Source organism: Gymnoscopelus microlampas, assembly GCF_963454915.1.
Source record: "Gymnoscopelus microlampas genome assembly, chromosome: 5".
In the NCBI taxonomy this organism is placed as follows: Eukaryota; Metazoa; Chordata; class Actinopteri; order Myctophiformes; family Myctophidae; genus Gymnoscopelus; species Gymnoscopelus microlampas.
Window position 1 is genome coordinate 1,632,201 of NC_139942.1, and position 15,725 is coordinate 1,647,925.

Here is a 15,725-nt window from a genome sequence, read left to right on the forward strand (position 1 = left end):
GTGCTCGGCCCGAAAACGTCGGGTCGGGCTGGGTCGGGTTCGGGTAGAAGAGAACTCTAGTCGAACCACCACAACAGAGCTCACAGCGCCAGGCATTGTGAACTTGTAGATCTGCTATTTTTTTTATGACTGACTCCCCGATCAGGACTCACATCTCTTCACCTCTTCCTCGGCTTTTGGGGGAAGGGCTGGGGGAAGAACACACACACAAACACACACACCCCAAATGGAACCATTTTAATTCAAGGAACCATAATTAACATAACTGGTTTAGCATGAAGAGACTGAGACACAGAAGGCAGATACACAGTGAAATCCTCAGCTAACTAATTTGGGTGTACACATGTAACCAAATGGACCCATAGGGGTTTTCATTTGGTTACATGCTGCGTATCAGTTTGGCTGCCGCCCAGTTCCTCGCGTGGTCCGCGAACCGCGACCCACAAAACCACGATGCACACCCGAACCGACCCGGACCGTTTTTTTTTGTCCCGAACGTGGGCCGGTACATGAACATGAACATATAGCGTTAACCGTGGTGAAGCGTTGGATAATATTCACCCGCGGCTGGGTTTAACGAGACATATGCAGCATATATGAAAATGCGAGAGAGAGAGAGAGAGAGAGAGAGAGAGAAAATATCAATACTGCAATGTAGAAGTAGCCTACTCTGTTACGAGTAAAGTATATGTTGTATATTATATTAAGTGTTCTCTCTCTCTCTCTCTCTCTCTCTCTCTCTCTCTCTCTCTCTCTCTCTGTTCGCCAAAAATAGACAAAGAAAGAGACACACGGCATAAGTGCACACACAGAAAGCACAGAACGTATGACCCCAGTATATATTAAATATATATATAGTGCCACTGAACAACCACCACCACAGAAATAAACGCACAAACAATTTGTCAATTCAAATGAGCTATTGGCAAGAGAAAAAAATATGTTTATTTTCCCGTCTCGTTTTATCAATTAACTCATTGAGTGCCAGAATTTTTTATTTTTTTTAAACGTTTGGCAATTCTGGCACTCAATTTTACTACCTATGAGTATGTAAAAGAACAGAAACGAATAAACAAAAAATATTTAAAAATGATGTTGTCCCAGTGCCAGAGTTTTTTTCACAGAAAACAAAAAGTGCTTAGGAAGCGAGATACAGCCTTTTTCAGTTCTAAGTTAAACAAGGAGTGGATGGAGCTGCACACCTTCAGATGATGATATCTTGGGTTCTGAACATGTTTTTCAAAAAAAAAAAAAAAAAAAAAAGTTTTTCATTTTTATGCTAATTTTTCAAAAACACGTCAAACACGTTAATGGCACGTTGAGCCATAGCGCTAAAAACACGTGAAGCACGTTAATGGCACTCAGTGAGTTAAGACGCTAAAATTAAACTAATGTTAAGCTCAGCATCATGCTATCTAACTTTACTTGCTTAATATTTTGCTTAATATAAATGTCACATCTTGTACTGTAAGCAACAGACAGGATGTTTCTCTGTCTTTCTAGGAAAAACAGTGCCTAAAAACCCCAAAACAAACAATTTTGCTATTCAAATGAGCTATTGGCATGATAAAACATACGTTTACATTTTCCAAAGCAAGTGTCAAAACATAATACAAAAGTGTAAAGTAATGTATGTACAGTTTGGAGAGGATATACAGTAACTAGTAACAAATATATTCTTGCTGTCTGCTGTGGGTGTTAGGCAGCTGTAGGCAGTAGACCGCTGCTGCCCCTACTGGCACAGAGTGGAAATAATACATGCCCTGCATGAAACGCATGAGAAGCAAGAAAATGAACGACAAAGTCAATGGCCACCCACTGTAGATATCCAGTTGTCCAGAACCACCGATCCAACCAATATGCCCATATATGGACGTGCTAATATACAGGGTATGGAAATAATACTAATGACACCAGGAATCTACATATATGGGCCCAAAAATGACGCTGACAGCCGGGTACAACGGGTACTCTGACAAAGCCCCTGACACTATGACTCAGACCTATTGACAGGATCGGCGGTGCGGTGTGAGGGCTTTGAACTCTAGATGTGAGGGGCGCCCAAACCTCTTGTATAGTAAACCGGCGAACCCCAAGAGCAGCTCAGTGCCCCCTTTAAAATACATTGCTTTCAACGCTGCCCAGCGTTCTTTGAATGCCCCTGTTGCAAAACATTGCTCTCGAGGCTAGTGCTTTGTTGTGAATGATCATTATGTCTGCAACATTCTTTTTTTATTTTTTTATCCCGCAATTTTTGTAACCCATTTTTTTCACCCGGTGCCAATTTCCTAAGTGATCCTGGGCGCTACACCAGCCCTACACCAGCGCTACACCAGTCCCCCACAGCCTGGGGAGGCCAGGGCCGAGCTCATGCTTCCTTCAGTGCATGAGAGCCAACTGACCTTCTTGTCACCTGACGGGGGAGTTTCCCTGGTAGGACGTAGCGCGTGGAAGGAACACGTTATTCCAACCAGTTCCCTTCCCCTCCATCAGGCGCCCCGGCTTTCATGGGGGAGGCGGTATAGTGACTACATGTTTTTGTGAGGGTATTAACTACCCTGGGAGACACGGGGAGAACATGCAAACTCCCCACAGAGTAGGCAACATTCATTTTAGGGGAGTCATAGGCCATTGTGAAACTCAGATGTGCATGTTGTATGTTCATAAAAATTGTGGAAGTCTCTGTATTTGGTTTCAGTGGTGGTTCAAATAAAGATATCATCTGTGTACCTCTTGTAGGATGCATTGTGTTAAAGAAAAGGATTCTTGCTGTGTCATTTAGACCTGAGGCCGATTCTAAAAAAAAAAGGTTCTAAAACCTAACCTAAGTTTTCTGAAAACGTTCAAATTCGTACTAAAAATAAATACATTATTTTGCTATGTGTATAGCAACAACTAATGAGACACAGAGGTGGCTCCCGGATTGAAATGCATAACAACTAGAGGTGTAACGATATAGTAACTGCATCGAAAAAAAACGTTTTGAATCTTCAACGATCTACTATATCGATATGCAAACTAGGGCTGTGAATCGTTTGCTATCTCACGATTCGATTCGATTCCGATTCTTGGGTTCCGATTTTCTTTTCAAAATAAACGATTCTTTTTTTTTCGATTCAAAAGCGATTTTTTTTCCCGATTCAAACGATTCGATTCAAAACGATTCTCGATTCAAAACGATTCTTGATTCAAAACATAGGATACATTTATGCAACTTTTATAATTGTAAAGGTTTTATCAACTGATAATAATGTAAACACACAAAGGTAAATCCAAGATCCTCCCCCCCCCCCCTCAAAAAAAAGAGAATCGATTCTGAATCGTCCAACATGAGAATCGCGATTCGTATTCGAATCGATTTTTTCCGACACCCCTAATGCAGCAAAATATCGTATCGTTTGACTTTGTATCGTATCGAATCGTTTTGCAAAGCAAATAATCGTATCGAATCGTTTTGCAATGCAAATAATCAATTTTATCAATACTAGCCTTTTAAGAAGAAAAAAGAGAAAGAGGGCTTTATATCCAGTATCCAGGTATTTATTTTTCACACAGATTTTTGGGGTAAATAAATAGTTACTATATCGATTTTAAATCATTCAATCGAATCGTATCGTTCTAAATTAACCTGTCCTGTATCGTTGATTGATGTACTTTATTTAGTAAGACATGAGAACAGTACATGACAGTACATGGAAGTACAAATTCACAATACAATGTCTACTACACTGGAAAGCTCATTAAGCACTAAGCTTGTTTAAGATGAGATCCTCATGCACACAAATCATGAATCGTTCATGTATCGTATCGACTAAATCACTGAATCGAAACGTATCGTATCGTTCTAAATTAACCTGTATCGTTCATGTATCGTATCGACAACCAAGTATCGTGATACGTATCGAATTGTTGTTAAAACGTATCGTTGCACCCCTAATAACAACGTATAGGTTACAACAGGTCTAAATGGGTTAAAATGATGTCAGCCGTCCGGCAAACACATTAGCTTATTTGGAACCTGTACTGACTCTGGACACACAGAATGTTACCTAAAATAAAAAATACTGTACTAGGTGAGTCAAGCGACGGAGTGCTCTGCTCATGTAGATTGAGACATATTCATTTTTTTGTTGACTCACGCTGTTGCAAGAACATGGCTTCAGAAGAACATGCTAACACATGGGTTTTTTTCTCACTGCAAGTCGATGGCAACAGAGTGGCAGTCGAACAACTTAAACAAAGAAAACGTTAAGTTCAAACATCCAATGTTTTGCCCTGATTTTATCTTTTTCCTAGACTTCCTGCACCTCCCTGTGTGCAAAGAGGAGGTTTCCCCCGAGAAGCAGGAGAGGAGCTCCAGTCTGGTCCAGGAGGAACCAGAACCTCCACGGATTAAAGAGGAACAGGAAGAGCTACTTCAAAGACCAGAGGAGGCTGTAGCCAGCAGCTCCACTGAACACATGCAAACGCAACCTAATGTAGAGGACTGTGGAACCTCACAACCAACTAGCGATGACCAGCTCCTCTGGTCACACAGTGAAGCTCTGTCAGCTTTTAACACGCTGAAATCACGCAAAACGCAACGTGTGGAAGGACAAAGATTGTCTTTTAGCAAGAACCTCTCCCAGGGTCTATACTCATCGACAAAATGCTTTACTTGTACGGTTTGTGGCAAAGGCTTTAGGCAAATGAGTGCACTTAAAGCACACGTGATGACTCATACAGGGGGAAAACCTTTACCTTGTACAGTTTGTGATAGAGACTTTAGTGATCAGATTAAACTGGATAGACACATTAGGACTCACACAGGGGAAAAACATTTTACTTGTACGGTTTGTGGCAAAAACTGCAATAGAAGGGGTCATCTAAAAGAACACATGCTGACTCATACAGGGGAACTGCCTTTTACTTGTAGTGTTTGTGGCAAAGGTTTTGTAGGCGCAAGATACCTAAAAGCACATATTATAATTCATACAGGGGAAAAGCCTTTTACTTGTAGTGTTTGTGACAGAGGCTTTAGTCTAAGGAGTAGACTAAAATATCACATGACAACTCATACGGGGGAAAATGCCTTTACTTGTACAGTTTGTGGCAAAGGCTGTAATCGTATGGGTGATCTAAAAGAACATATGATGACCCATAAAGGGAAAAAGTGCTTTCCTTGTACAGTTTGTGGCAAAGGCTTTAGTCAAAAGTTACGACTAACATTACACACAAAGACTCATACAGGGGGAAAACCCTTTATTTGTACAGTATGTGACACATGCTGTTATTCAAAGGAACATCTAGAAAGACACTTAATGACTCATACCGGCGAAAAGCCCTTTGCTTGTAGAGTTTGTGGTAAAGGCTATACTGCGGCAAGTATACTAAAAAGACACATGAGTACTCATACAGGGGAAAACCCTTCAATTGAATAGCGTGTAGTAAAGGCTGGTATTGAAAGGAAAAACACACAAGGATTCATAAGGGGAACCCTTAGTTGCAGTTAGAATCAAATGCTTTGGTTAAAATGTGCATCTGAAGATAGGAGCATTTCAACAGGGGAGAAGCTAACTTGTTGATGACAAAATAATTTCCCATCTGTGTTGGCACATGAGCTTAGTTGTCACACAGATGTATGTAATAAGTAATGGACAATTAAGTGGAGGAATCACACAACATGACAGTCTCAACAAACAAACACATCATATAAATGAATGGAGCATTGTGGTAGTTAGGGAAGGCATGCAAGTTTCCTCTTTTGTCAACAAGAATGCCCTCAGGACCCTCTCAGGGGCCCTGATTCAGCCCCTTTTAGACTATGCTTGCACCTCTTGGTACTCCAACACCTCAGTGTCACTGAAGACTAAGCTTCAAACCTCCCAAAACAAATTGATTCGACTACTTCTCGAACTGGGGCCCATGACCCACCTCTCTCCCACTCACTTTGCCAGCCTAGGCTGGCTCAGGGTAGAAGACAGGGTTAAACAACAAAAAATGGGATTGGTCTTCAAAATTGTAAATGCAATCTGTCTAAATACCTCCAAAAAGTTAATGACACCCACAGTCACAATACTAGAGGTAGCGCTAACAACGATCTGGTAACACCCACCCATAAAACAAACATGGGTAAAATCTCCTTCTACAGCACTGCCACCCAGGTTTAGAATAGTCTAGCCCCATCCCTCAAAAAATGCAGTTCACTGGGCTCATTTAACACAGCCTTAAAAACCCACCTTTCTGGAGGCCAAAGGAGGTAATACCATTTTCCCGTTAGATAGATGACCCCCACCATCCCATTTTTGTACATTTGTACGTATAGTTTTGATTGTATATAGTGATATTTTTTTCTGTATTTTTGTGTTGATATTAGAACTGTTTGGAGCTACTATATATGTCTATGAATTGAATACCAGGACCCCAATGGAAACAAGACCGCAAGGACTTTTTTGGACGGACCTTTTAGACAAGTATTATAAATGTAATCGTGCTGTTTATATTTTTAGCGTAATAAAATATTCAATCAGTCGAGCTAGTCCTACATTCATACACAACCTGATCGTCTAAAAACGAACAAACTAAATTGAATATTGGTAGTTCAGGCAGGCATGGAAGTTGAGCTTGTCTTACATTACATTACAGTCATTTAGCAGACGCTTTTAGCGACTTACAATAAGTGCATTCAACATAGGTAGGGAACGAAACTATTAAACATTTTTAATAAGTAGAAAACCCGGACTGGATCGGCGGATCCGGATCCAGATCTTCAAATAGTAAAATCAACAGGAAGTTGACATTTTTATAAAAAAAAAAAACAGTACTGGGTTTGGTGATGCTCTATATTGCCTGAATCAACTTTGTTTGGGTTCATTTACGTGCTAAAAGAGCGACTTCGAGAGCTGTTTTACCGTACGATGTAAGTCAATGAGGAGCATATTTTGAATTATCAATTCAAAATAATCAATGGAGCAATTATTTTTGATTTCTTGCCCACCTTTGGAGTTACATCATGGCAAGGTAACTACACAACCCAAACCTCTACAAAAGTGGTCTTACCCTTTAAGTGCATTCTCTTCTAAAACAAGCAACTAAAGGGGGGCGCATTCTACCTTTTTCGGGGATCACCCTCTCACCGCTGTGGTTTGAAAACTACAACATGACGTCACTGAGCCACGGTGATAAGCGACTCACTGCTCACCTCAACACATCTCTCTGTTTTTCAAAAAAACAGGGTGACCACCTCATTTGGTAGCATGCAGGGGCCTTCAGAGTATACCTAGCGCTAAGGTAAAAGTGCAATGTATCAGCTTTCTTAAACAGATGAGACAAATAGGAAAATCAACATTCATTCACATTCATACACTCTCCAATTGCATGATCATAATGGTTTGCCTACATGGTTTATTTAAAGCATGCCTTTTTAACAGTAATTAAAAAAGTGTGTTTTCCTGACTGAGCAGCTTTCACATGCACAGATCCATCTAAAAGAGATATATATATATATATATATATATATATATATATATATATATATATATATATATATATATATATATATATATATATATATATATATATATATATATATATATATATATATATATATAGTTGAAAACTTCATTGTCTCCTCCTTATTTAATATATTCTATATTCACTGTGCATAAAGTGAAATATGTTTTGTTTTAATCTTTATGGTTATGAAAAACAGCCCATAAAAATCTCAAACTATTATAATATTACATGAGACCACAAAAAAAGTATAATACAGAAATGTCGACTATCTGGAAAAATATGTTAATATGCACTCAATACTTGGTCTGGGCTAATTTCTTCATTAATGGGAAGTGGCATGGACGTGATCCGCCTGTGGCACTGCTGAGGTGCTATGGAAGCCTATGTTTGCTTTGATAGCGGTCTTAAGCTCATCTGTATTGTTAGGTCTGGTGTCTCACACCTTCCTTCTGACAATCCAAAATAGGTTCAGGTCAGGCCAGTTGCCTGGTGAGTTAAGCACGGTAATACCATGGTCAGTACACCAGTTACTAGTAGGTTGGGCACTGTAGGCAGGTGATAAGTTCTGCTGGAAAAGGAAATCAGCACATCCATGAAGCTTGTCAATGTGCAGAAACACAAAGTGCTCTAAAATATCCTGATAAATGGCTGTGTTGACTCTGGACTTGATCAAACACAGTGGACCAACACCAATAGATGACATGGCACCCCAAATCTCTGACTGTGGAAACTTAACACTGGACTTAAGCAACTCTGACTCGGTGCCTCTCATTCTTCCTCCAGACACTCTGGGACCCTAATTTCCCTATATAGTGTGCCAACGTGTCGTCACCACGGGGGGGCGTTGGCATTGGGTGTGGCATTGGACAATGTTAAGTCAACCTGGTTTTTACCCCTCAAAGATGTCCGCCGCTACCAAAAGACACTTGTTGACGCCCCTTTCAGGAATGTTGGCACGCTCTATAGGCTCTATGCACAGCAGCCATATTGCGAATGAATTGGGCCCCTTCCTTATTTCCTTCACAGGTGTTACCAATGATACTAATTAAGGCTCTGTTCCATTTAGTGTGGCATATTGGTTCTTATTTTCAAGGACCCCCATAACTCTGAGAGTGTACAAAGGGAACCAAATGGACCCTTACGGGTCCATTTGGTTCCATTTGTACACTCTCAGAGTTACACACCCACCATAAGGGGTCATTTGGGAACCAAAATGGAGTGTTTCTAGTGAGCCAACATGCATGATATCAGCACCCTGACCAGAATGGAACAGAGCCTTTATTAGTATCATTGGTAACACCTGTGAAGGAAGTAAGAAGAGGCCCAATTTCTTCCCAATATGGCTGCTGTGCATAGAGCCTATTGAATGCAAAATCCAAGTGAACGTCTCATGGGTGCCATGTCATTGTGAGCTTGGAGGTCCATTCAGCTGTTCTTATCAATGATGAAAAAAAAAACTCCTAACTCCACTTTTTTTTCATTTCCTGAAAAATGAACATTTTGGAGTTAGATGATTTCTGCCGGACAGCAAAGATATGAAAGCTTTACTTTTTGAATTGTATTACAGAAGAAAAATAACTTTTTTCAGCTTTATAGTCACATCAGATAGATTTTTTTTGTAGTTTTCAGGAAATGGAAGAGAAATAAGTGGGTGAAAATAAATCATATATTCTATGTACATATAGACATAGCATAAAGGCTAATACTAGTACATGTGATAAAGAGCAGCAGTGAATTAAACGACAGCGGTAAATAAACAGCAGCAGGTGCCGATGTGTGCATACGGTGCAGCAATAGAACAGTAACAATAGAGCACTGATCATTTTGGGGTGACATGGTCTTGTGTAACAGGTGAGACAAGGACAGTAGAATATATATACTTTGACTAAAGTCCTGGGTTTGAGTATTTTGTCCACCACTGAGTATGAACCAGGGACTAGTCTGTTATTGTGTTGCAGCGTCTGATGCGGTTGCACAGTCCAACTGTTGCGTGGAATTCTCTGTTAGAGTTTGTGCAGGTGAACTCTGTGGCTGTCTCTTTGGCTGCTGATGCTGCCTTCTGTCCTCTGTGCTCTTTCCTCTCTTCCAGTGGTGGAAAAAGTACTCAAATGTTTTACTTAAGTAAAAGTATCAATACTGCAGTGTAGAAATATTCTGTTAAGTAAAAGTTCGGTTATCAAAATTGACTTGAGTAAAAGTACAAAAGTATAGGCATCAAAATATACTTCAGTTACCAAAAGTAAAAGTACTCATTATGCAGAATGTCCCATTTCACAAGTTCAACATGTATCAAATCTTTTGAAAATAGCCGATCTACAAGCTCACAAGTGAGCTTGTAGATTGGCTATTTTCAAATGGCCGAAATGTATATAGGGCTGAGGTGGATAATGTATGTTATTATAGCATAGCTTTAAAGGAGCACTTCCCCCCTGGAAGAAGTCCCAGTCACTCAATGTTAATAATATTTGTAGTAGATAACAGTAGCAAATTTCCAAATTTGCACCCTATGGCCAGAAAAATATAGAAGTCTGTGTGTTTGACTGGATGACTGGGGTTTGGCTGCATTACTACAATGACCACAATGCTTTGGGGCACTGCACTTCCTTGTGGGGAGGAAGCTGCGTGGGGGCGTGGTCTACATTGTAACTTTCCCCTCCCAGTTCTCACTACAATATCAACAACAACACATACAGCACATTGGCAAGTGTTGCCACGTCTGCTTATTATAAGCGTCTGGTTTCTAAAATGTAGTTGATATTTGGGCTTGTTTCCAAATGTTTTGATTGTTGTTTAAACCAGTGGTTCTCAAACATGTTCATGTACTTTTCCACGGACCCTCATCTGTGCACTGCGCGCCAACATATTTGCCAGGGAGACACTACCAAAAATGTGTTGTTAAAATGTTAAAAAAATATTCCACATTTTGCACTTTTTTCCCCTCAAGATTTTTTGGAAAATAGCAGATCTACAAGCTCACACTGCGTCACATCATTACACGTCGTGAGCTTGTAGATCGGCATTTTTCAAATAGCCCATGTCTAGGTTTAAAGTGCTCTTGGCTTAGGTATTTTCTTTTGGGCTTGTTTTCATATACCTGGTTGCTTATTTCTCTCACAAGATCTGGCAACACTGAATGCTTTAGAATGATGAATGTTACGTTCCGACTTTTTTGTCTACCTTTGGATCACAAAACACGACATCGAAGCCATGTTCTTTCTTGGACCACGAGAAATCTGCCTCTGTTGAACCATTAGGCTACAGTTGGACCATAGGCTAACAGTCCCATCATCACCGTGTCTTTGTTGCGCCAGCAAGGTGAAACTAGTCTTGGCTGCTGTTGTATTGTGTTCTGTATTGATTTGATTGTATCTTATAGTAAACTAAATATATCATGTATACATTAGCATAGTAACACTAAACGTGTGTGTCTGTGTGTGTGTGTGTGTGCGCGTGCGTGCATCATATTTTTTTCAACATTCCATCCCACCATGTAGACAGTCCGGTGCTGGTGACGTGACGTCCATCTTCTTAACACTGGACTTAAGCAACTCTGACTCGGTGCCTCTCATTCTTCCTCCAGACACTCTGGGACCCTAATTTCCCTATATAGTGTGCCAACGTGTCGTCACCACGGGGGGGCGTTGGCATTGGGTGTGGCATTGGACAATGTTAAGTCAACCTGGTTTTTACCCCTCAAAGATGTCCGCCGCTACCAAAAGACACTTGTTGACGCCCCTTTCAGGAATGTTGGCACGCTCTATAGGCTCTATGCACAGCAGCCATATTGCGAATGAATTGGGCCCCTTCCTTATTTCCTTCACAGGTGTTACCAATGATACTAATTAAGGCTCTGTTCCATTTAGTGTGGCATATTGGTTCTTATTTTCAAGGACCCCCATAACTCTGAGAGTGTACAAAGGGAACCAAATGGACCCTTACGGGTCCATTTGGTTCCATTTGTACACTCTCAGAGTTACACACCCACCATAAGGGGTCATTTGGGAACCAAAATGGAGTGTTTCTAGTGAGCCAACATGCATGATATCAGCACCCTGACCAGAATGGAACAGAGCCTTTATTAGTATCATTGGTAACACCTGTGAAGGAAGTAAGAAGAGGCCCAATTTCTTCCCAATATGGCTGCTGTGCATAGAGCCTATTGAATGCAAAATCCAAGTGAACGTCTCATGGGTGCCATGTCATTGTGAGCTTGGAGGTCCATTCAGCTGTTCTTATCAATGATGAAAAAAAACCCTCCTAACTCCACTTTTTTTTCATTTCCTGAAAAATGAACATTTTGGAGTTAGATGATTTCTGCCGGACAGCAAAGATATGAAAGCTTTACTTTTTGAATTGTATTACAGAAGAAAAATAACTTTTTTCAGCTTTATAGTCACATCAGATAGATTTTTTTTGTAGTTTTCAGGAAATGGAAGAGAAATAAGTGGGTGAAAATAAATCATATATTCTATGTACATATAGACATAGCATAAAGGCTAATACTAGTACATGTGATAAAGAGCAGCAGTGAATTAAACGACAGCGGTAAATAAACAGCAGCAGGTGCCGATGTGTGCATACGGTGCAGCAATAGAACAGTAACAATAGAGCACTGATCATTTTGGGGTGACATGGTCTTGTGTAACAGGTGAGACAAGGACAGTAGAATATATATACTTTGACTAAAGTCCTGGGTTTGAGTATTTTGTCCACCACTGAGTATGAACCAGGGACTAGTCTGTTATTGTGTTGCAGCGTCTGATGCGGTTGCACAGTCCAACTGTTGGACCATAGGCTAACAGTCCCATCATCACCGTGTCTTTGTTGCGCCAGCAAGGTGAAACTAGTCTTGGCTGCTGTTGTATTGTGTTCTGTATTGATTTGATTGTATCTTATAGTAAACTAAATATATCATGTATACATTAGCATAGTAACACTAAACGTGTGTGTCTGTGTGTGTGTGTGTGTGCGCGTGCGTGCATCATATTTTTTTCAACATTCCATCCCACCATGTAGACAGTCCGGTGCTGGTGACGTGACGTCCATCTTCTACTTGGGAGTCGGCCATCCATGGAGATGCGGCATAGTCAACAATATAATAATAAAACAAAACGTTTCATACTCATGTCATGTGTGACTCCGTATATCTGAGAGAGCATAATGTTTCACTCACTGTCATTTCCAGTTATATTCTTTGGACTAAACTAAACCGTTTCATGCTTTCAATTGGTGTATGGATAATATTAGGTTTTACTATAGCCTATTGTATCTAAGACCAGTAAAGTTGAATCCAATGTGCTGGGGTCCCCAGAAAAATAATGATTACATGTAGAAGTAAATACTAACAGAATGAAGAAGAGTTTTTCACTATTATATCTGTAATGCTTACAGTCATGTAATTATGTACCATTCTGACAAATGAAAGACCATCTCCTATATCATGAAACAGTTCAAAAGAACCCTTATAGAATTGGGTGTTCATACATTTTGTCATTATAAATGCTTACACAATGTAGAATATACCATGATCAATGAGTAGAACAAGCAGTGTGTAAATGTAACTGTTTTATTTAGAAAAATAATATAAATGCTGTAGTCCCAGGTCTTCAACAGCAGTTCCATTTTTGCAGGCTGATGACAATTTCTGTCCTGTCATTGGAAAGAACACATTAGATTAGACTTGTAGTTTACATAGATATCATCCGACGTGATACCTAATTTATTCTTAGTTGCATGCGCACCGAAAATAGCAGACCTACAAGCTCACAAAGTGTTGAGTCCGCGACGCGTTGTGAGCTTGTAGATCTGCTATTTTTCGGGACCCGACGGCGTCATGTACTCAGTAGCTCTGAAACATGTCAGTCATGGCGGAGCTTCAACCTGGTATTTGCACTTTCTACATGTACAGACCTACATCTACATAAACGTTCAGATTTCAAATATAAAGTCCTGACCTCATGCCACGGATGTTACAATTTGAATCGGTGGGTCTAAGTACCAGTATCTTCCGTATTGTTTAATAAAAAGCATTTTAATCCAATCGGTGGCCATTTTCTCCTTATGCTTTCAATTACGCGACCCTATCGGTTGGGATGTGTATTGCACTCTGATACAATATACATCTATGAGAAAATGGCCACCGTTCGGATTTAAATGTTTTTTATTGAACAATACGGAAGATATACGGGTACTTAGACCCACCCGATTGCAATTGAAACATCCGTGGCAACGGGGTAAGAACTTTATATTTGAAATCTGACCATTTATGTAGATGAACGGGCTGTAAATTGAAAAAGTGACAAAACCAGGTTGAAGTTCCGCCATGACCTTCATGATTCAGGGCTACAGTCAAAGTAAACAATAACACACTTTACATATGCACGCCACGGCTCCACAAATACGATAATAAAAGATTGATGCCAGCACTCACGTTGTGTCCCTCATGAATAGGATAGGACAGGCTACTGTGTTCCACCAAGAATCATCCCAGACGCGTTGTTGCTGCTCTTCGTCTGCTGCAGCTGCTGCCCTTGTCCCCGCGCTGCGGACTGCGGTTGTTCTTCGGTGTACTCGGGTTCAAATAAGTAACCCTGCTGTATTTCTGACTCCGAGATAACGTAAAAATAGTCATCTTCCTCCATGGATTGGTCGGACTTTCATATGTTTAGAGACGCCATGATTGTGCAATGTGCATGTGAGGTAGCTAATGGGAGTGTCACCGCCTCTGCATCTCCTGCCTCGGCCCGAGCCACGCCTGGCTCGCCTGCGAGCGTGGACGAGACTGCGGCTGCGTGCCGTGTATAGCCTTCTCCGAGGTCCAGCTGGACCGGCGCATGCAGCGGGCCATGGACCTGGCGGCCGAGGCCGAGGCCAGCGGCACCGCTAACGGCGATGCTAGCCCAGAAGCTCCCCCGGCTAAGGCTAGGAAGCCTGCGACCAGCGGCCAGGGAGCCATGGGCCCTCCGCTCCGCCCCACGTGCCAGCAGAGCCGTCAGCAAGGTCAGGGATGTGCGGGCGAATAGAACCGCCGCTTCATCCCCCGACCGCGAGGACGCTGTTGAGGCCAGAGGGCCTTCCCAGGCCAGCGTCCCCGACATCTTCTCCCCCACTACCACCTCCAGCACCGCCAGGGGTGACACACCCACTCCCTTCGGCAGCGACTCGGAGGATGAGGAGGACCTCGTTGTGGTGGATGAAGAAGATGAGGTAGGCCTCACATCCTACCAACCGTCTCAGGAGGTTGCGATGTCCAGCCCGGACCGTCCTGAGCCTACACCGGAGCCTGCTCCGGATACAGCGGCGGTTCCTATGGTTGCCAACCAAGGGTCGGAACCACGGGATACTGTGGCCGCTGTGCTCAAGCGGGCCATCACCAGATGCAAGCTCGAGCAGCCGATGGAGCCAGCGAGGACGTCCGTCGGTGTCCCCATCGCGGGATGTCAAGGCCTGACTCCTCTGCCCTCCCGCCACGTGGAGTCCAAACTCGTCCCGGAGGCTGCTGGCGTGAAGAATGCCATCCAGTTCGCCTGGGCCGAGCGTTTGGTGCCGGGGACTCCGAGATTCTCCACCGACATCCTGGCGGGGGAAGAGCTGGGAGTCTGTGGCATGCCGCCGATGGACAGAGAACTCGCCGCTGCCATCGACAAGGCCAAGAAAGGTACGGTGAGAACCAGCCACAAGGATGGGCCTGTTTTCACCGACAGCGCCAGGAGGGCTAAGACTCAGACACACGCCACACTCTACTGGGCCTGGGCTGCGGCAGCCAAGGTACTGAACGTGGGGTCGCTCTTCCAGGGTTCCGCCGCGGCGGTGCTCGAGCCTCTGGCTGCAAGGCCATCCTGACCTCGGGTTTAAAGAACCTACCGCTCAAACCGGGTAACCTCTTCGACACCGCTGCCGACCTGATTACCAAGACTCAGGCGGCAGAAAAACAGCTCGAGGAGACTGCCACAGGCCTCCTCTCAACTCCCGCGACCCCGCTGCGGAGAGGCCTCAGCAGCAGGGAGCCGCGGGCAGCAGACGCACCTCAGGCTGTAAACGTGGTGCATCCGGAGCGTCCTCAGCCAGGGCCACCTCCTGGGAGCGACCCAGCAGCTCTCTTGGTGGCCAGGACGTGAGGCGCAAGAACGACAAGAAAGCTCCCCCGCCTCCCCCTTCACCTAGGCCCCAACACAAGGACAGCGGGCCTCGGTGCGGTGGTTGGAAGGGTAAATGACACTTATTTCCCGGTT

The 15,725-nt window shown here is 42.7% G+C and overlaps 1 protein-coding gene across 1 annotated transcript in view; it reads left to right on the plus strand.

Moving 5' to 3' along the window:
* LOC311046006 (uncharacterized protein) overlaps positions 1-14,380 on the plus strand; it is a gene marked incomplete at both ends in the record, with an annotated part of 30,986 nt that extends 16,606 nt beyond the window's left edge. Inside the window, 2 exons of the mRNA XM_084058077.1 lie at positions 4,297-4,709; positions 14,198-14,380. Coding sequence (XP_083914203.1) covers positions 4,297-4,709; positions 14,198-14,380 — 596 coding nt within the window. The remainder of the gene's footprint in view (positions 1-4,296; positions 4,710-14,197) is intronic.
* Between the last annotated feature and the right edge of the window lie 1,345 nt (positions 14,381-15,725).